Below are 21,725 nucleotides of genomic sequence, written 5' to 3'. Positions count from 1 at the left end.
ACTGTGACAGATGTAACATTGCTGAGCTCTGGGATACTGTCTGACAATACCATTGAAGAGAAGATATCTGCAGTGGATTACAACAGAAAAGTAGGGGCTATGACTGACAGAGAGTGACAGAAAGAATATGTCAGGTATAGGAGATGGTGCATGTGAAGGCTCACTATTGTAAGCCTTCAGGGGAACTGAGATCAGCATGGGATGAGGTGGTGGAAGATGAGGCTGGAGCTGTGGATTGGACAAGATTATGAAGAACTTTGAATGCCCAGCGAAGAATTTTATCCTGTGGTCAGGAGGGAGCATTTTCAAGTAGTGGGTATTTTCAAGCATGACAAGTTTCATTTAATGGGAGCCCATTAGAAGGGGGTGTGGGTAAAGAGAAAGGGAAGGATGAATGAAAGACTGATGCAAGAGAGGCCTGATGGAATGCTGTTGTAGTAGGAAGAAGTATGCAATGCTAAGGAAAGAGATTATAGCAAAGATGTTAAGCATGCCAACATAGAGCCAGGCTGCCTGGGTTCGAATTCTATGTTTTGCACTACCTAACTGTGTGATCTTGTGCAAGTTCTTCAGATTTTTTTGTCCCTTGTTCTCTCATCTATAAAATGGAGAGGATAATTATACTTATCTCACAGGGTTATTGGGAGGGTCAAATGAGTGAGTGAGTGTAAGCATGTGTGTGTGTGTACCTCTTAGAGAAGTGTCTAGAACACATACACAGTGAGCAAAGGTAGGTTTATAGTTGTGAGTAGGCAAAATAGAGTTTATTCTTACCTTATTATTTATTAATTATTGTATTATTTTCCATATATAACTATACAACTGTAAACCTACTTTTGCACCACCCTGTACACTATATAAGTATTTGCACTTATTATTACTGTGCCAGTAGGCATGGAGAGACCCATATTTGACAGATATATCTGGTATAGGATCAAGAGGATTTTGGCAATAGGTTAGACATGGGCAGCAGAGGAGAGAGAAAGTTCCAGCATAATTCTTAGATTCCTAGCTTGAGATAGCTGAGCATTAGTGGTACTGAAACCAGTGATCAACAGACCAGGAAGTAGAACAAATTTGTCCAGATGACTGAGGGAGGAGGATTGGCAGATAATAGGCTATAAGTGCCTAATATGTGGTAAGAAATTTGGATCTAGAGTCCAGGAGACAAGTCAGAATGCAGAGTTCAGAGTAACCATTGAACCGTGTTAACTGAAGAGATGGGAGGAAGTAAGGTCACCTAGGGAGCATGTGCAGAATGGGATGAGTACCAAAAGCAGATCCAGAGGAGAAGGTACACATAAGGGATAGGCTGAGGACTTGGTGCCTATAGATGAGACTAAGATGGAATTGTGAGAGGGATGGAAGTGAAACCACACTGACAAAGGGGAGATTTTCATGAAGGTGGGTATAGCCAACAGTGTCAGAGCATGCAAAGATTCTGTAGACACCAAAGCCTGACAATGAACTATGGTTAAGCAATGAAGGAAACAGTGATTGCCTTATCCCAGTGTTTGTGGTGAGAGCAGATGCCAGGTTGCTGCAGTTGAGAGGTAAATAGAGGTTAAGGAAATGATAGAGACAATAACTTCCCTTTCAAGGACTGGGGTGACAAAGGGGTGGAGATATTGACCTGAAACGAGACAGTGTGAAGAAAAGCTTTTTGAAGATAAGGGAGACTTTGATGGTCTGGACCTGTAAAGAGAGATAGGAGATGAAGAAAAGAGAGAAATGAATAGAGGGCAGGCTCACTGAAAGCTTTAGCTTAGAAGAAGAGAAGGTAGGGCTGAGTGCCCTTTTGGTGAATTCAAGAGCCTAGGGGCCAGCTCTCCTTGCCAGAAAGTTTTTATACTTTCATTTTCTGGGCCAAAAGCTAACTTCAGAAGGACACTGAGAGTTAGAATTGATTTAAAGGATCTTCGAGAGTCTACAATGACAGGCGAACATCTAGGAAGCCTCACACTGCTTTGAACTCCTCATCATCCAGGGCCATTATCAGAACAATGTTTCCAGCTATGTTTTGGATGCCATCTTGCTAGAAGACTGCCCAAAAGTATGTAAGGCCAGAAGAGAGTCTGAAGCAAGTTGGCACGTGTCCTTATTCATGAGGTTCCTGTCCCAAAGTTGAGAATCAATGTCCTATGGTTTTTCTCTCAGTCCTGAGCTTGGTAGCATTCTCAGTTCACCTGCACCAGTCAGTATACCAGTATCTCACTTCCTGTGCCTCTCTCTGGACCCCATGCCAGCTAGTCCAGAGCAGTAGCACCAGTGTGCTCCTACATAGCATTTAGCTGTAAATCAGATGAGATTTTTCAACATTTTTTTAAAAGTGAACTATTGTGGTTCTCTGGCTGCTCCTGGTGTGTATTGATTTATAGTGTTTAATTGGCTTAATGGGGCATCTCTAAAATCAACAAAATTGGTCCTAAGGAAAATTCTCTAAGGATTCAAAATGATGGTGAGGCTTTTCCAGGGAAACACTAGGGAGGTGGGTCAGACCCTCAAGCTGGCAGGTGAGGGTCTGTAGTGATAACAGTAAGCTCCCTCCTCCAGCCCCTCTCCCCCTAAAAGCTTCAGAGAGCCACACCAGAGCAGCTAAGTAGGAGAGGGCAAGGGAAGTTATTAACTACTTGAATTTGCCATTATTTCTACAAGTCTGTACTTAGCTGCTTAGTGAAGAGTCAGAGGTGAGTAGAACACAGTCCCTGCTCACAGGAAACCCAGCCAGTGGGAAGAAAATACAGTAAATTGCGGAGGACAGGGAGGACCTCTGTGCTATGATAATGCCCATGGGGCTTATTCAGTGGGTCTAAGAAAGCCAGGCAGGTGAGTAGAGCCAGATGGTGGGTTTAATAACCCAGAGGGAAGCCCTGAGACATCCCTGTGGAAGACATTGGAGAATGAGAATTGAGGACCTGAGACTCTGGGTCTTCTGAGACTTGTTTACCTTTGCTGCAAGATCCAGTTTCTGGACCCATACTTACAGGTAGAGGCAGGATTATTGGGGGGAACAGGCAGGCTAAGAGAGAGAGAAGGATGAGGAGTTGCAACCCACATTTTGCTCAACCCTGAGCAGTAGAGTTGGGTTTTAGAATGTGGATACATATTATTCCTCCTTTATTTCCCCTCCCCAGTACTATAAACAGTTGAAAAATAGATACAGGAGCCTCACAGATAGAGCTGCAGTGGGAATATGGTTTTGATGTCAATTCATAATGGGATTTCAAAGACCTCACTCTAGAATTAAATTAATCCACTAGGCAGAGACAGAGCTGGTGAAAAGCAGATCTTAAAGTACCCTCCTAGCCAACAGACAGACCCCAGAAGGAGCCAAGGCATACATACCCACTTTCTTCTAAATCCATGGGACAAGGGAGAGCAATGGGGGAAAAAGTAGGACAATTATAATTGAACAATAACAACAAAAAAACGTTTTTTAGCCTTATAAGATCCAATATCCCTTGCAACAAGGATTCTGTAAAACACCTTTAATATCCTAGAATAAAATTCAGAGAAAACAAATAAAAATCAGTGAGATACTCTAATTTGGATAAAAAGAGAATGAAAAATAATTTTAAATAAAATAATATGTATTTCAGCAAGTAAGTCCTTAGGCACCTTTAAAGTTTTTTATTTTTTTAATTTTATTTTTATTTAATTCTTGTTCAAGTACAGTTTTTTGTCTTATATTCCCAGTCCTGCCCCCCCCAGTGCTCCCCACCTCCCTCCCATTTCCGCCCCCCACCTTACTTATTGTCCATGTGTCCTTTATATTTGTTCATGTGAATCCTTCCCCTTTTCCCCTGTGATTCTCTCCACTCTCCTCTCTGGACCCTGTCAGCACGTTCTGTATTTCAGTGTCTTTGGTTACATTTTGCTTGCTTGTTTGTTTTGTTGTTTAGGTTCCTGTTAAAGGTGATATCATATGGTATCTGTCTTTCACTGCCTGGCTTATTTCGCTCAGCATAATGCTTTCCAGTTCCCTCCATGATGTTGCAAAGGGTAGTAGCCCCTTCTTCCTTTCTGCAGCATAGAATTCCATTGTGTAAATGTACCATAGTTTTTTGATCCAGTCACTGACCGATGGGCATCTAGGTTGCTTCCAACTCTTGGCTATCTGAGTTGTGCTGCTATGATCATTGGGGTGCATAGGTTCTTTTGGATTGATGCTTCAGGGTTCTTAGGATATACTCCTAAGAGTGGAATTGCTGGGTCAAAAGGCATATTCATTTTTAGTTTTCTTAGAAAATTCCATATGATTTTCCATAGTGGTTGTACCAGTCTGCAATCCCACCAACAGTGAGCGAGAGTCCCCTTTTCCCCACAACCTCTCCAACACTTGTTGTTTGTTTCTCTGTTTATGGTAGCCATTCTGACTGGTGTTAAGTGGTATCTCATTGTGGTTTTGATTTGCATCTCTCTGATAACTAGTGATATCGTGCATCTTTTCATGTGTCTCTGGATCCTCTGTATGTCCTCCTTGGAGAAATGTCTGTTCAAGTCCTTTGCCCATTTTTTAATTAGGTTGGTCATCTTCTTTGAGTGGAGTCGAGTGAGTTCTTTGTATATTTTGGAGATTAAACCTTTGTCTGAGGTACCATTGGCAAATATGTTTTCCCAAAGAGTTGCTTCTCTTTTTATCTTGATACTGTTTTCCTTAGCCATGCAGAAGCTTTTAAGTTTGATGAGATCCCATTTGTTTATTCTTTCCTTTATGTCCCATGCTCTAGGGGATGTATCAGTAAAAATCTTGCTGCATGGAATATCTGAGATTTTCCTGCCAATGCTCTCCTCTAGAGTTTTAATGGTTTCATGGCTTATATTTAAGTCTTTTATCCACCTTGAATTAATTTTGGTGTATGGTGTAAGTTGGTGCTCAAGTTTCATTTTTTTGCATGTAGCTGTTCAGTTCTCCCAACACCATTTGTTGAAGAGGCTATCTTTACTCCATTTTATGTTACTGCCCCCTTTGTTGAATATTAATTGGCCGTAGAAATTTGGGTTTATTTCTGGGCTCTTTGTTCTGTTCCATTGGTCTATGTGCCTGTTTTTATGCCAGTACCAGGCTGTTTTGATTACAGTGGCCTTGTAGTACAGTTTGATATCAGGTATTGTGATCATTTCTACTTTGTTCTTCTTTGTTAAAATCGCAGCTGCTATTTGAGGTCGTATATGTTCCATATACATTTTTGAAGTGTTCTTTCTATGTCTGTGAAGTATGTCATCAGTATTTTGATAGGAATTGCATTGAATCTGTACATTGCTTTGGGTAGTATGGACATTTTGATAATGTTAATTCTTCCAATCCATGAACACGATATATGTTTCCATTTGTTTCTCTCTTCCTTGATTTCTGTCTTCAGTGTTGTGTAGTCTTCTGCATACAGGTCTTTTACCTCCTTAGTTAGGTTTATTCCCAGATATGTTATTTTTGTTTTTGCTATATCGCATGGGATTTTTTTCTTGATTTCTGCTTCTTCTGTTTCATTGTTGGTATAGAAAAATGCCTTTGATTTCTGGATATTGACTTTGTGTCCCGCTGTTTTGCCAAATTCATTTATTAGGTCAAGCAGTTTTTTGGTAGAGTCTATAGGATTTTCCATGTACACTATCATGTCATCTGCAAACAATGCCAGTTTTGTTTCCTCCTTTCCGATTTGGATGCCTTTTATTTCCTTTTCTTGTCTGATTGCTGTGGCTAGAACTTCCAATACTATATTGAATAGAAGTGGTGAAAGTGGACAACCTTGTCTTTTCCCTGATCTTAGTGGAAAAGCTTTTACTTTTTTCCCATTGAGTATGATGTTGGCTGTAGGTCTTTCATATATGGCCTTTATTATATTGAGGAATGCTCCCTGTATTCCCACTTTGCCAAGTACTTTTGTCATAAATGGGTGTTGTACCTTATCAAAAGCTTTTTCCGCATCTATTGATATGATCATGTGGTTTTTGTCTTTGCTTTTGTTTATGTGGTGTATTACATTTAATGGTTTATGAATATTGAACATACTTGCATCCCTGGGATGAATCCCACTTGGTCGTGGTGTATGATCTTTTTCATGTATTGTTGGATGCCATTTGCCAATATTTTATTGAGGATTTTAGCGTCTATGTTCATCAGCGATATTGGCCTGAAGTTTTCTTTCTCTGTTGTGTCTCTGTCTGGTTTTGGAATTAGGATGATGCTGGCTTCATAAAAAGAGTTTGGGAGTTTTCCCTCCTTTTGGATTTTTGGGAATAGTCTGTGAAGAATAGGGGTTAGTTCTTCCTTAAAAGCTTTGTAGAATTCTCCTGTCAAACCATCTGGTCCAGGGCTTTTGTGTGATGGGAGTTTTTTGATTACTTCTTCAATTTCACCTGCTGTTATTGGCCTGTTCAGGTTTTCTGCTTCTTTTTCATTGAGTTATGGAAGATTATATTTTTCTAGAAATTTGTCCATTTCACCTAGGGTTTCAAATTTCTTGGCATACAGCTCTTCATAGTAACTCCTTACAGACCCTTCTATTTCTGTGGTTTCAGTTGTAATCTCTCCTCTTTCATATCTGATTGTATTTATTTGGGCCCTCTCTCTTTTTTTCTTGATGAGCCTACTTAAAGGTTTGTCTATTTTGTTTATCTTTTCAAAAACCCAACTCCTGGATTTATTGATCCTTAGAATTGTGCTTTTAGTCTGTAAGTCATTGAATTCTGCTCTGATCTTGGTTATTTCCTTCCTTCTACTTGCTCTGGGCTGTCTTTGTTGTTGTTCCTCGAATTCTTGCAGGCATCCGGTTAGGTTGTTTGTTTGTAGTGTTTCTATCTTCTTTAGGTAAGCCTATATTGCTATGAACTTCCCTGTCAGTACTGCCTTCACTGTGTCGCATAACTTTTGGGTTCTTGTGAGATCATTTTCATTTGTTTCCAGAAACTTTTTTATTTCTTTCCTAATTTTAATCTTGACCCATTCGTTGTTTAATAGCATACCATTCAGTCTCCATGATTTTGGGTGTTTTGAGTGTTTTCCTGTGGGGTTGGTTTCCAATTTCAGTCCCTTGTGATCAGAGAAAATTCTTGGTATGATTTATATTTTCCTGAATTTGTTGAGACTCGTTTTGTGTCCTATCATGTGGCCTATCTTTGAAAATGTTCCATGTGCATTTGGAAAGAATGTGTATTTAGCTTCTTTGGGATGGAGGGCTGTATATATATCAATTAGGTCCATTTCATCTAGGGTGTCATTTAATGCTGCAATATCTTTGTTGAAATTTGTTTGGAAGATCTGTCCATTTCTAACAGTGGGTTGTTAAGATCCCCTACTATAATTGTGTTGCTGTCAATATCTTTCTTGAAGTCCTCTAGGATTTTCTTTATATATTTGGGTGCTCCTATGTTGGGTGCATATATATTTATGATGTTAATGTCTTCTTGGTGGATTCTTCCCTTGAGTATTATGAAGTGACCTTCTGGGTCTCTCTTTATGGTCCCCCTTTTTTTGAAGTCTATTTTGTCTAATATGAGTATTGCTACCCCAGCTTTTTTTTTCCTGTTTATTTGCTTGGAAAATTAGTTTCCAGCCCTACACTTTTAGTCTGTGTAGATCTTTTGTCCTGAGGTGGGTGTCTTGTAGACAGCATATATGTGGGTCATGCTTTCTTATGCATTCAGCTATTCTATGTCTTTTGATTGGAGCATTTAATCCATTTATGTTTAAGGTTATTATTAAAAGGTACTTAATCATTGCCATTTATGTACCTGTGTTCTTCTCTGTCTCTCTCTTTTCCTTCCTTTCCTTAAAGCATTCCTTTTAGTAATTCTTGTAGAGCTGGTTTGGTGGAGGCGTATTCTTTTAGACTACTTTTGTCTTGGAAGCTCTTTATTTGGCCTTCTATCTTGATTGAGAGCCTTGCTGGGTACAGTAGCCTTGGTTGTAGGCCTCTGTTTCTAATTACTTGGAATAGTTCTTGCCATTCTCTTCTTGCTTGGAATGTTTCCATTGAGAATTCAGTAGCCAACCTCATTGGGACCCCCTTGTATGTTACTTCCTTTTTCCCCCTTGCTGCCTTTAGGATTCTCTCTTTTTCTTGGAATTCTGCCATTTGAATGATGATATGTCTTGCAGTAGGCCTCTTTGGGTTCCACCTGCTTGGGACTCTCTGCGCTTCCTGAATCTGTGTGACTTTATCTCTCCTCAACTTAGGAAAATTTTCCGTTATTACTCTTTGAAGTAGGTTTTCTATCCCTTGTTCTTCTTCTTCTCCTTCTGGTGTATATTCGGATATTATTACGTTTCATATTGTCTTGCATTTCTCTTAAATTCTCCTCATTCTTTCTGATTCTCTTTTCCATTACTTGGTCCATCTGGGAGATTCTTTCTACCCTGTCTTCGAGCTCACTTATGCAGTCTTCCACCTCATCGATCCTACTCTTCATACCTTCCACTGTGTTCTTCAGTTCAGAAATTGTATTCTTCATTTCCTTTTGGCCTTTGCTGATGGTTTCTATTTCCTTTTTCATGTTGGTATAGTTTGCGGAAAGTTCATTGTAGCTCCCCTGTAGTTTCTGGTAGCTCATTCTAAGCTCTTTGAATTTCCTGATAACCAGTGCTTTGAATTCAATATCTGATAATTGACTTGCCTCTATTTCATCTAACCTTGTTTCTGAGACTTCCTCCTTTTCTTTCATTTTGGGGATTGTTTCTTTGTCTTCCCATTGTTTGTGATGCTCTTCTTGTTGGCCTCAGCTTCTTAAATTGATCTGTTCTGGTTCGCTGGGTTTATGGTGTGAACTTCTGTGATAGGATACCTGTGATATTCAGTGGTGCAGTCTCCTGCAGGTATCTTGGTGTTCTTCGCTTCCACCTACTCCTCTTGTTGTTTTCTAGCTGGTCAAACTTTTCTTCTGGTCTCACTATCTGCAGCAGCCTGAGGGACTATTTATGTGGCCTTTCTCGCGTCTCAGTGAACTCGACTGGTCTCGCCAGTGCCCTCCCAAGATCCAGACTGGTGCCGCTCTCCCATGCCCCACTGAGAGCAGATTTTTCTCCAGGCTTCTCAGCCCTGTCCTGGCATGAGGGCGCACACTCCCAGCCAGGCTTTCCTGGCCTCGCAGGCTTGGGCACGGACCTTTCCCAATGCTGTGGCAGAACACACAGGGCAACTCACAATTCTCCCAAGCCAGCTACCACAGCATCACTCCCGGGTTTTTCAGTCTGTGCCCAGCTGGGTAGGGAGGGAGCTAATGACTGGCTCTCTTCCGGGGGCCTTGCTAGTAGCCCAAGTCTCCCAGGGTTTGTGGCAGACCCGGCTTTGACCCCGAGCTACAGGCAACGCATGGGCGACTCTCAGTTCCCCAAGCTGGCAACCGCAACCTCACTCCACGGATTATCAGAGCTCTCTGGTGTGCTTCCCAATGCCCACTCCTCTCTCTGCCACTAAAGGCAAACCAATGTCTCCTGGTGTTTTCCAAGCTGTGCCCTTCCAGATAGGGAGGGTGCTGGTGACTAGTTTTCTCCCAGGGTTGTTGTTGCCTGCCCTCAGCTCTCAGAGACCCGGGCAGCCTGGCCAGGGTCCTGCCGCGGCCCAGCAGAGGGCCTGCAGCCTCTGTGCTGTTCCCTCGTACCTTGTTGATCTGTGGTTGTCTCCTCTCCTCAACCTTTGGTCATTCAGTGTCCGCTACTCTTTCTGGAGTCCTGCCTTCCTATATGCTGGGTCCCTATTGGCTATCTGCTGCGCTCCTCCACAGATCAGCCTGGTTTTTCTCTGGCATGTGGAGGAAAGCGAAATCCTTTGTCCTACTCCGCCTCCATCTTCTGTCTCCTCCAGCTGAGTAGGAGGTTGCTGGGGTCTCAGAAGCACTCCTTTTTTTGTGCCAGGGGCCTGGGGCATAGGCCGAGGACCTGGCCAAGCCCGGGACTGTGAAGTTAACAAGATAGTAGTATGCTTACACCTATATAAATGAGACAGACACAAATACAGACTGACTAGTATGCTATATTGGCAGTTCAAAAGCCATAATTTTCCAAAATGTTAAACAACTCTTGGTAAACCTCTAAGAAAATAAAATGTCATATTTCCTCAATTTATACAGAAAATGCCATTCTGGAAAAAAGTCAGTGCCTCAGTGCATGTTAAAAGTGTACAAAAGTACTTTGTGCTTGCATAAAAGTGGAATTGGGTTCTAGGCTCGTATGATTATAGGCAGGCTATTTAGTGGCACAAATGTCTGATGATACACTGAAAAGTCATATGAAAGTTGTGTGGGACATGAGCAAGTGTTTTTTATTTTATACTGTCTTCTACATTGCAGGATGTCCAGAATGCCTGCCCTCTGCTGAATAAATGCAAATAAAGCCTCCTAATTATTAAGACAGCCAGAATAACCACCCCACAAATTTCGGAAATGATTTCCTGGCTTGCTATCACCCTCAGTAAGCACAGGTGACCTAGACCCACCAGGGAGATAGGTCACTTTTACCAGGAGACAGAGAGCAAGATGTTCCACACAGAAATACAAAGCAGTGGAAAATGGAGTTCCTCCAGCACTGGGAAGGGGGCCCCAGAAAAAGCACACATAGCCTTTGCCCTCAGAGAATTTAATTGCTATCCAAAGAGGGATACAGGTCTGAAAACTTCCTCAAAATATCGGAATAAGGAGTATGTAAACCAGTGCTGGCTCCACAGGAAATAAGCTTGGTGAGTAACTAGATAGACACAACAGAATTTTCAGGCATGAGATGATTGGTGAGATTAAATACCCTCCCCTTCTCAAAAGTAGTTTCCCCACTGTAGTTAAGATAATATAATAATAATTGTATTTTTTAATTCTGCCTGTGTTGTGTCTACTTCCTAGGCATGTTGTAAGGATTAATTATAGTTAAGATATATAATTTAGAATAGTCTCTGATATACAGTAATCAACCAATAAATATTAGCACCTATTATTTTCTGATGAATGAGAACCCATAATTTTGTCTTCCTCTTCTCTCTCTGTGTGGCTGCTGAGCTGTGCTTGCACCAGTTTAAATGGGCTGCAGATGCTACTAGAAAGGTAATTTTTTCGGAGATCCATGATGTGTTAATTTAAGCCTCCCCACCCCTACAAACTTGGGTGGGAAGCAGTTGATAAGTATCTCTGCTTTTGGAGAGCTGGGAATTTGTCTTTCTTTGCCAGTCATTCTTGCCTCTTTGACCTGAGGCTCAGATGTCAACTGTTTCTTGTTTGTGGACAGGGCAACAGCCCTAGTACAAGGTGGACTGAGCCTTGTTGAGAACAGGACAGTAAGGAGCAGATAGGAACAAAAAGAGCTGTAGGTTCTCCAGAGACCTGTCCCTAGTAGATCTTGGTTTACCAGACAACCCCCAGATAGCACCACAAAACCCCTCTGGGGCACTGGATATGAAGCTTAGGTTCATTCAGACTTCAGCATTTGCACAAGGCCCTGGATACATCTAGACAAGGAGTGCAGATAAAATGTTTCTCTCTGCTCAGTCAGGTGTGGGTTGCAGAGCAATCAGAATGCAAGTGGAAAAGGAAAGTGTCTAAATCCTGTCCTTGATGCTTCAAAAATCCAAAGTGGGTTTTCTTTGGAGACTTCAGAAGTTGCCTTTGGTGAGGCTAAAAGCAGGACCAATTCTTCCCCCTCTCACGCAGGATCTGGAGCAGGGGTCTTGAAATAGAAGCTGGATTTTGCCCCAGACAATCCCAGAAGAATTAATACCCTTACTCTAACAGGCTCTGGGTGGACTGAGTTCTTAACAAGCAGTATATCATTTGTGCTTTACTGTAACCCTGAGCAGTAGTCTGTTTGTTTATATTTTTGGTTATTTAACAATGTAAATTTACTGTCTTACACTTCTGGAAGTCAGAAGTCGAACATGGGTCTTCTGTGATAAAATCAGTGTCAGCAGGGCTACCTTCTTCTGGAGGCTCAGGAGAGTCCATTTCCTTGCCTGCCTTAATGATCCTTCTGTTGCCACCTCTTTCTAATGACATCCAGAAAAAAAAGACTTCATTTTTAGTGACTCATGTGATTAGATTGAGCTCACCTGAATAATTCAGACTAATTTCCCCATCCCAATGTTCTTAACCTTGATCACATTTGCAGAGTCTCTTTTGACAACTTTGCAGGCCATTATTCAAGTAGGGGCTTTATAATAATCATTTTATAGAAAAGAAAACTGAGGCTGGGAAAGGTCAAGGGACTTGCTTAGAGCCAGGATTCAAACCAAGGATGATGGGATGTGGCAGACACTTTACATAAAGTTATGTCTTACTTGATATTACTTAATCCTTATGACAGTCTGGTGAGGTAAGCATTATTATTCCCATTATGTAGCTGGGGAAACTATATAGCCCAGAGAGGTTAGGTAACTTACCCAAGGTGGAGCCCAGATATACAACAGGCCTGTCTGACTGCACTGCACCAAGTTGCTTTTCAGACACAGCACACTCTTGCAAATGAGACATGACCTAAATTATTCAAAGCCCCTCATTTGACATTTGTACAGTACTTTTCCACGTTTCCAGAGCCCTCTCACCCATACTGACTCCTGCGGACTTTTCACAGCTGGGGCTTGCCTGCTGGGTTGGTAGAGATAGTATCTGCAGACTCAGGAAAGATTGCCAGGTAAAGGGTGGGGTGAAGAAGAGTTCCCACCCAGAGGGTTCCCCTGGCCACATGAGAAGCACCTCCCTGGGCCTGTGCGTGAGAAGGGTGCAAGGGGGAGTGTTTTCCTGTGTGCATGCCTGCAGGGCAGGGGGCGGAACCTGGCTTTCTCTTTGCCCCCTGCTCTCCGCCCTCCACCCCCTAGTCTAGGGCTGTCAAGACAATTCTAATAACCAGGAGATTCTATTTCTCCAAGAATCACAGCTGCTTCTGAAAATAAACTTTTTCCACCTCAGAAAAATCAAGCCCAAGAGGGGCTTTGGAGGTCACTCTTAGGGCTCAGGAACTGTTTCTATGTGCCCACTTTGTGAACCAGATCACTTCTCATTTCATATCCCTCTCTGAGGGACTTCATTAAGCCAACAGATTTTTCCTCTCACAATAACTGTGTAAAATGTATGTTATTCTTATTTGAAATGTAAAGGAACTCAGGCTCAACATGGTAAAGTGACTTGAATTAAGTGGCAGAACTGAGACTTATTCAATTTATCCTTATTCAATGCCTACTTGATAATAGACACTATATTCATTGCTAGTCTGTTGCCTCCAAATTCAATTTATTCTACTAATTCCATCTTCCCTCACCACCACCACCCATAGCCCCCTAGATTTCTGCTGCTTGTGTCTAGATCAAGTGTCAAGTTGCCCCTCTACCTCTCCTGTGTGGCCACTAAAAGCCCCTTGGCCCCCATACCTCAAGTATCCTTGGTTCACATCCTATTTTGCTTTTCTTTCTTAGCATCTCTTCCTCAGGGCTGGCATCTTCTAATATTTCCTCCACAGACTTCATTGATATGAACTGCTGCAGGGTGTCCTTTGTTTTAGGCTTGCAAATAACAGTGTAGTGGTCAGAAGTCCAGCTTTGGCATTCCACAGACCTGGATTTGTATTTGGCTCTACCAGTAGGAGTTGTGTAATCTTGTCTCTCACCCTCTCTAAACCTCCATTTCTGCCTCTGTATATTGGGGAGAAATAATAGAATCAACTTTGTAGTGTTCTTAGGGAATTAAATGAGATCTTGAATGTAAAGTAGTTAGGGCATAGTGAATACTTAATCAACATGAGTTATTATTGCTATCGCACAAATATTGATTCTGGCTACTCTATTTCACATCAGCCTGGCTCCAGTTTTAGAAAAATTGTACTTAAGTCAAAGTTTTGTAAGCTAAATTTTATTTGTCTTTACCATGAGAGCCTGATTTTTAAAGGAATATTAGACTGAATCTCTTCAAAGAAAAGCATGCCTTTTATGATCATTTAGAGCCAAAGATCTTCAATACAGTTTGCTTAAAGTGAGTTATATATATATTAAATTGCTTTTCCCCTCTGATGCCATCTTCTCAAAGAGAGTATGTTATTCATAACAAGGACATTTAAAAAATTTAGCCCAATCCTATAGATGGGCTCATCTGAGGGCTTGGAAGTGGGTTTTGTGGGCCACTTGTATAACTGTAAACTGAAGCTTGGAAAGATGAGGGTGAGTGTTGATTCCTGCAGGGGCCAGTGGTGGAGTACTTCTGTGCCCCACTCTAGGTTGAGATAAGAGGAACAACCAAGTTGTTAGGGCAAGAAACATTAGGCCAGAAAGGGTTGATAACACTCTGCCTGGAGGGGGAGGCGGTTAGTTGCTCAAAGGCAAGGAGTATAGTTCTGTCTTCTTCTCTGGTCTGAATCAGGACCAGCTTCCTTTCTGAGGATTTGGTGCTTCCCCTTACACTAAGCCTAACAGCACAGAAGGCAGCTTCCTGGCTAGTGGGGCACTCACCAGAGTCTGTCCTTGCCCAGGGGCCTGGGAGGGACAGGCATTTTTCTGGCATAAAGCAAGGTGATGTGACCTAGGATATAGGACTTTGCCTAGAAATTAGAAACTTGGCAAAGTTCCAGCATTCTTAGGGTGAGCTGCCCCATCTTGCTCAGGCTGACCTTTCAGAGAACAGGATTTGGGGGGTCCAACTTCACAAAATACCTCCAGGTCCCCTCTTTCCCAGGTCCTAACAACTCTCAAGTACCGCCTGGGTGCTTGTAAGAAGCAATGAAAATTCTCTTTGAAATGAGGGAGGTGTCTGAAGGTAGGAAGGAACAGAGGAATAGACAGCGGTGTCTTAATTCTGTTTTGAATGAGCCCAGGTGCCAGCCTCCATCCCTACCCTTACTCCTACTCCCCATCTTCCTGTCTTTGCAAATTCAGCTCAAATGTCATGTTTTCCAGGTAGCCCACTAGGACCATCCTTCCACCTTCTTCACCTTGACCGGTTTCTGCTGTGTGTGTGTCTACCTCCCCACCCAGACTGTGAAATACTTGAGGAAAGAATCTGTATTTTAGTATTATAGTACAGCAGTGCCTGGCACAGAGTACACATTCAATCAGTGTTTCCTAAACAAATGTATTAATGGGTAGTTGAAATAAACCTATCCGCCTACCCACCCTCCCTACATTCTGTGTGCCCATGTCTCTGCTTTGTAGGATCTTCTGTTCTTCATGCTGCTCTACTCTCTGTTGTCTTTCTCTCAGCCAGTGATCCACACTCACCTCCTTTCCCAGGAAGATAAGCTTGTTGGGTTTATGCAAACAGAGTGTGCAGTGGGCTCCATCCAGTTAGCTCAGGTAAATATTTTCCAACCCCGCCACTTCTGGCTAACATTCAGGAGCTGTTAGCTGAAGCAGCTCAGTTGTTTGCTCAGTGGTTGCTGGGAGCTAGGACCTATTCTCTATGGATCCAGGGTCTGCATAGTACTCTGACCAAGCCACTTTTCTAAACTCTTTGAGGTTGGCAGTTCAGCAGCAAGCTACTTATTGAAGCCAGAAACAGGCTCCAACAGAGAAATGTGGCATTCCTGGGGCTGCCACATTTGACCATTTAATAGAAACCATGTGGTTCGAGGTATCCAATGACACCTGATATCACTATGACTTTATTGATTATAAACAATGGATACAGTCCTGTCTAGTGTGGCTCAGTAAATTGAGCACCGGCCTACAAACTGAAAGGTCATAGGTTTGATTCCTGGTCAGGGCACACACCTGGGTTGAGGACCCAGTTGGGGGTTGAGTCTCAAGTTGGGGGTGAGTGCCCCAGTTGGGGGTATCTCTCACATATGGATGTTTCTTTCCTTCTCTTTCTGTCTTTCTTCCCCTCTTTCTTAAAGTAAATTTAAAAAAATGGAGACAAGCCCTGGCCTGGGAACCAAAGGATCGCAGTTCAATTCCCAGTCAGGGCATATGCCTGGGTTGCAGGCCAGTTCCCAGCAGGGGACACATGAGAGGCAACAATACATTGATATTTCTCTCCCTCTCTTCTTCACTTACCCTCTAAAGATAAATAAATAAAATCTTTTTTTAAAAAGGAGACAAATTGGGGTTGAGCCTCTAAGCCTGGAGGGAGTCAGAGACATAGACTCATAGAGCTGAAGAATCCCTCTGATCATCTGACCTCCATCCATAAAAGAGCTCCACAGATCTTTAGTGTCTGACACAAGGCTTTCTTCTTTCTCCCTTCTATGCTGGGTAGGACATTTATTCATAATACAATGCCTTACAACTGAGTTTTCTCTGGGTGCAGTGATATTTTAAAATAAGAAAATGTAGCAAATTTTATAATTTTTATATTCACTTTACAGCCCTTTAATATTTGAGAAAAACTATCACACTAAAATCTTCCCCTTTCTATGTAAACATCCAGTTTCCTAAACAATTTCACATATCAAGTTTCTGATTGCCTTACTTAAAGCAAGTATATACATAATACATGAATATTTTCTTATTGTAAAAAAAATTAATAATAAAGATTTAAAAAAGAAGACTTTATTTTTTAATGTATTTTACTGATTATACCATTACAGTTGTTCTTTTTCCCCCGCTTCCATTCCTCTCCACCCTGCACACCACCTCCCCCACCATCCCCCCCTTTAGTTTATGACCACGTGTCTCAAGTTCTTTAGATTCTATATTTCCCATACTATTCTTGCCATCCCCCCATCTATTTTCTACTTACCATCTATGCTAATTATTTTCTGTACCTTCTCCCCCCTTCTCCTCCTCCCACTCCCCTGTTGCTAACCCTACATGTGATCTTCATTTCTATGGTTCCACTCCTGATCTAGCTGTCCTCTTAGTTTGCTTTTGTTTTAGGTGTGGTTGTTAATAACTGGGATTTTGCTGTCCTTTCACTGTTCACATTTTTTATCTTCTTTTTCTTAGATAAGTCCCTTTAACATTTCATATAATAAGGGCTTGGTGATGATGAACTCCTTGAATTTGATCTTATCTGAGAAGCACTTTATCTGTCCTTCCATTCTAAATGAAAGCTCTGCTGGGTAGAGCAATCTTGGTTGTAGGTCTTTGGATTTCATGACTTGGAATACTTCTTTCCAGCCCCTTCTTGCCTCTAAGGTCTCTTTTGAGAAATCCACTGACAGTCTGATGGAACTCCTTTGTAGGTGACTATCCCCTTATCTCTTGCTGCTTCTAGGATTCTCTCCTTCATTTTAATCTTGGCTAATGTTAATTGTGATGTGCCTTAGTGTGTTCCTCCTTGGGTCCAACTTCTTTGGGATTCTCTGAGCTTCCTGGATTTCCTGGAAGTCTATGTCCTTTGCCAGACTGGGGAAGTTCTCCTTTATTATTTGTTCAAATAAGTTTTCCACTCGTGGCTGTTTCTTTTCCCCTTCTGGTATCCCTATAATTCAGATGCTGGAACGTCTAAAGATGTCCTGGAGGTTCCTAAGCCTCTCCTCATTTTTTTGAATTCTTGTTTCTTCATTTTCTTCTGGTTGGATGCCTTGTTCTTCCTTCTGGTCCATTCCATTGATTTGAGTTCCAGTTTCCTTTCCATCACTATTGGTTTCCTGTGCATTTCCCTTTATTTTAATTAGTTTAGCATTCATGTGTTCCTCTAATTTGTGGCTAAAATCAACCAATTCTGTGAGAATCCTGATCACCAGTATTTTGAACTGTGCATCTGAGAGACTGGCTATTTTTTGGTCACTTAGAGTTATTGACTCTGGGGCTTTGAGTTCTTGAGCCATACTTTGGTCTGTTTGTGCCTGTTACGTATGAGGAGCAGAGCCCTAGGTGTTCACCAGGGTCGGGAAACTCAGTCACTGGGTTGTGATGCTGTATGTGGGGGTGGGGTCAAAGAGGGGCAATGGTGGTCCCCTCTGCTGCTTCACACTGCTGGGGCCTGTGGGGTCTGTCTCACTGCTTGCTCCTTCAATGGTTTATCTGTGTGCGAATGTGTGACTGGTCAGCCTGCTGCCTTGCACCCTCACTGGGTCCACCCATTGCTACCCCACACCTGGGATCCATCCATGGCTGCCAGGGCCCCTGGGTCGGGGGATCTTTCCTGCCCAACCCTGCTCTGCTGCTGACTCCACCCCTCTTACCGGTCTGGCTGAATGGTTCGTTATTGTCGTACTTCCGTATAGTTCAATTTTCTGTGTTTTGGCTGCGTTTTTGTTTACTAAAACTTTGTTGTTTTTAAACTTGGATGTGGGAGAAGGCACAGTGTTTCCACCCATGCCTTTATCTTGGCGGAAGTCCTAAAAAAGAAGACTTTAGATCCTTGTTCATTCTCAGCACTGTCCCCAGAGATAACTTCTGTTATCAGTATAGTATCAGTGTAGGGTGTGTATGTGCACATGTATGTATACATATGTGTCTAGAAGACTTCTTTCTCTGCATTCACATGAATTTGGGTACAAATGAAAATGTATAAATATTTGTAGGGTTTTAAAAATGCGTATATGTGCAATATGCATATATGCATATATACAGAGAGGTACCTCCCACAAATCCCCAGAATTTTTTTGTAAAAAATTGTGTATTCTTTCTTGCATGTTTAAACTTCAGTTGCCTTCAAAGTACTCTCCATTTGATGCTATACACCTATCAAGATGTTTTTTCCACTGCTCAAAACAGTTTTTGAACTCATGGATTTTTAATGCCTTTTAGTTCTTTTGCTGTTCTTTGTTTCATCTCTTCTACATCAGCAAAATGTTTCTCTTTAAGGACTTTTTTCATCTGGGGAAACAAACAAACAGAAAAGTTGCTCAGGGCAAGATTGGGTGAATAGGGAGGTTGGGGGATGGGGTCATGCCATTTTTGGTCAAAAGCTGCTGAACATTCAGCATGGTGTGGGCAGGTGAGCTCATAGATCACCCATCATGAAATGGGCAAATGCACTGAGTCTTCAAAAAAATTCACTGGAGCTAAACACAGCTTCTCACAACAACACCAGTTAATACACTGATACAGATGGGTTCCAAGAAGCCACCTCGCTGGGGAAACCTATATACTACAAGCGGCCTGCCCACCAGAAGATAATTCTAGTTGTGGAGGGGTTCCTTCACATTGTGCTATGTGCAACTTCCTTTTTATTTTTAAAAAAGATTTTATTTATTTATTTTTAGAGAGAGGGGAAGGGAGGGAGAAAGAGAAGGAGAGACACATCGGAGTGTGGTTGCCTCTCACATGGCCCCACTGGGGACCTGGCCTACAACCTAGGCATGTGCCCTGACTGGGAATCTAACCAGCGACCCTTTGGTTCACAGCCTGTGCTCAATTCGCTGAACTACACCAGCTGGGGTGCAACTTTCTTTTTAAATTTACAAATAAAATTTATAGATTGTTTTATGGCAGTACATGTAGAGTTTTATTATTTTTGTTAATGACCACATAATCTACTATTTTAATGTAATTTTATTTTTCCATTGTCCTATCCATGGACATTAGATTGCCTCAAATATGTTTTACCAATACTATGATAAACTCCTTGAAGTTGTTTGTGCCATAATGTCTTCTTATATGCATATCTTTCGATAAGCCATTCACTATCTTTAGAATCCACAAGTGTACAACATATAACGGTCAGATGATATCAAGCTAGGCCAGAACACAGGGGAACCATTTGTTTATACACTTATGTACATATTCAGTAAATTTTTATTGAGCAAGCACTATACTTTTTTGTGTCCTGGTTCCAGTCATACCAGGAACAGATAAGATAGTAGTAGTCTTGTCCTCTTATAATTTACATGGTAAAATAGGGGAATCTCCCTTATTATTCTGCTTCCATTAGCCTGTCCTACAGATATTTTTTAGTAATAATTATATCACCCTGTCAACTTACATGCTCTTAAAGTCAGTTAACGCTTCTCAAGTCTTTTAAATATAAACTAATGCCTTCATTTACACAGTTAATTTTCATATTCTAAGGAGTTTTAGATTTGCTCTTATGTTCTATCTTATTACTTTCTTCCCTTCCTTTTATATTTTCAAACTCTAAAAAACATTTTGATGTCTTTGTACAAGGTAGTAGCTATCTCTGATCCTCACACTGAGATTTTATAACTAAGCCTGCTACATCTTCACCCAATCATTGGAAATGTCCCTCCTGGATGACAGTGACCGGTTGTTAATCAAACCTATCTCAGCCCATATGACCCCCATCTTGACGTCTGTGTACAATACATATATACATTATATAATAATTTAGAGCATTCACTTGATCATCACTTGTAGGAGCCCTATATGAAAGGAAATGAGTCTAGCTAGTCATGACTTTTTAAGTCAGTGTGATATGATTAAAAGAGAGTTGATTCTGAATCCAGTCAGACCCAAGTTCAAATGCAAGTTCTGCAACTTCCTAGCTATATGGCCTTTGGGAAAAACGCTTGTCTTCTCTGAAATCCAGTTTCCTATGTTCTAAGATTGTTAAAAGTATTTATGCATATTCTTCATACATTTAATAAGCATTTTCCAAATGATAGGCATTAATGCTCTGTGCCAAGCAGGCAGAATAAGCAACATAAGTCTTCTAGGTATTAAGTTTGCAGAATAATTATCTTCATATATGAGACCTAGATAAGAATCAGAAGTTGTAGCCCTGGCTGGTGTAGCTCAGTGGATTGAGCGCGGGCCTGGGAACCAAAGGATCGCAGTTCAATTCCCATTCAGGGCACATGCCTGGGTTGCAGGCCAGTTCCCATCAGGGGACTCACGAGAGGCAACCATACATCGATATTTCTCTCCTTCCCTTCCCCTATAAAAATAAATAAATAGATAAAATTTTAAAAAAGAATCAGAATTTGTAAGTAGGGAAACATATGCAGGCTTGTCCAGAAAGTATCCAGCCCTTCAATAGGCAAAATTGGGACATTTATTGAAGAAGATACAAGATACAAGAAACATTGTACATAGCACAATGATACCTCAGTCCCCTTCCAAGTAGGCATGCTGGGACCTCTTACAGTTCTCCCAAGTGCCATCAGCTGACCCATTGTATTCTCCCAAATATCATCTACAGTCTGAAATCTCTTCCCTTTCAGAGGTGATTGTAGTTTTGGGAAAAGCCAGAAGTCACAGAGCATCAAATCTGGGCTGTAGAGGGCCTGAGTCATCTGGTGATTTGATGTTTCACCAAAAAACTCTGCACAAGACACGATTCATGAGTGGGTGAGTTGTGATGAAGTTGCCGATCACCAGTTGCCCATAGCTGCAGCCTTCTGAATCATCTAAATAGTTTGCAGAGGAATGTTCAAGCTTAACACAAAATTTGATGCAGATTTGTTACTCTGTTGCACTCAGTCATTTTGAATGGGATGGCCACACAATACACATGCTCACTCAATGGGGTCTACAACCCCCACTGACTAGTACAGTGAAGTTGTCATTGTTCAGACCTGTGCATTTCAGTCCACTCTCCTTGGCTGCCAGGTTACATCAATGTTGTGCAAACCATTCTCATTATATTAACAATGGCTGGGCTTTTTCTGGACACACCTCATATATTTTCAGAGAATCCCTTGGCTCAAATTTACCAGGACTTTTAGTAACAAATTTGCTATACTGCTCCCCAGCCATAAAACACTTAGCTTACACTGTCAATTGTGTGGGTTTAACTAATTATTGTGCTTGGAGCCTTGTCCCAGGCTAATAAGGGTAACAAGATAGATATGCACTCAATAAATATTAAACAAGAGGGCAAGCCCATTCTTACAGAAAGATAATAGAGCTTCTTCAGTGCCTCACTTATTCTAGGAGCCAGTAGCCTTGCCTGTTTAGAACCCAGCTGAGAATTAAAAG

At 41.6% G+C, this 21,725-nt stretch overlaps 1 protein-coding gene across 4 annotated transcripts in view; it reads left to right on the top strand.

The window, feature by feature from the left end:
- The window catches only part of POU2F3 (POU class 2 homeobox 3), a 118,953-nt gene that overhangs the window by 61,076 nt on the left and 36,152 nt on the right, over positions 1-21,725 (top strand). For 2 of the 4 annotated variants that reach the window (XM_037028545.1, XM_037028546.1), the window contains exon 1: positions 9,949-11,025. The exons of the other annotated variants lie outside the window; for them this stretch is intronic. In XM_037028545.1, coding sequence (XP_036884440.1) covers positions 10,930-11,025 — 96 coding nt within the window. In that variant the 5' untranslated portion in view covers positions 9,949-10,929. Of the gene's footprint in view, positions 1-9,948; positions 11,026-21,725 lie in introns of those variants that run through there. 4 annotated transcript variants of the gene reach the window in all.

This window comes from Sturnira hondurensis, unplaced genomic scaffold (genome assembly GCF_014824575.4).
Source record: "Sturnira hondurensis isolate 20B ecotype Veracruz unplaced genomic scaffold, ASM1482457v3 Scaffold0019996, whole genome shotgun sequence".
Lineage (NCBI taxonomy): Eukaryota > Metazoa > Chordata > Mammalia > Chiroptera > Phyllostomidae > Sturnira > Sturnira hondurensis.
Note: the sequence above shows the minus strand (reverse complement) of the source record. Positions and strands in the feature narration are given on the sequence as shown.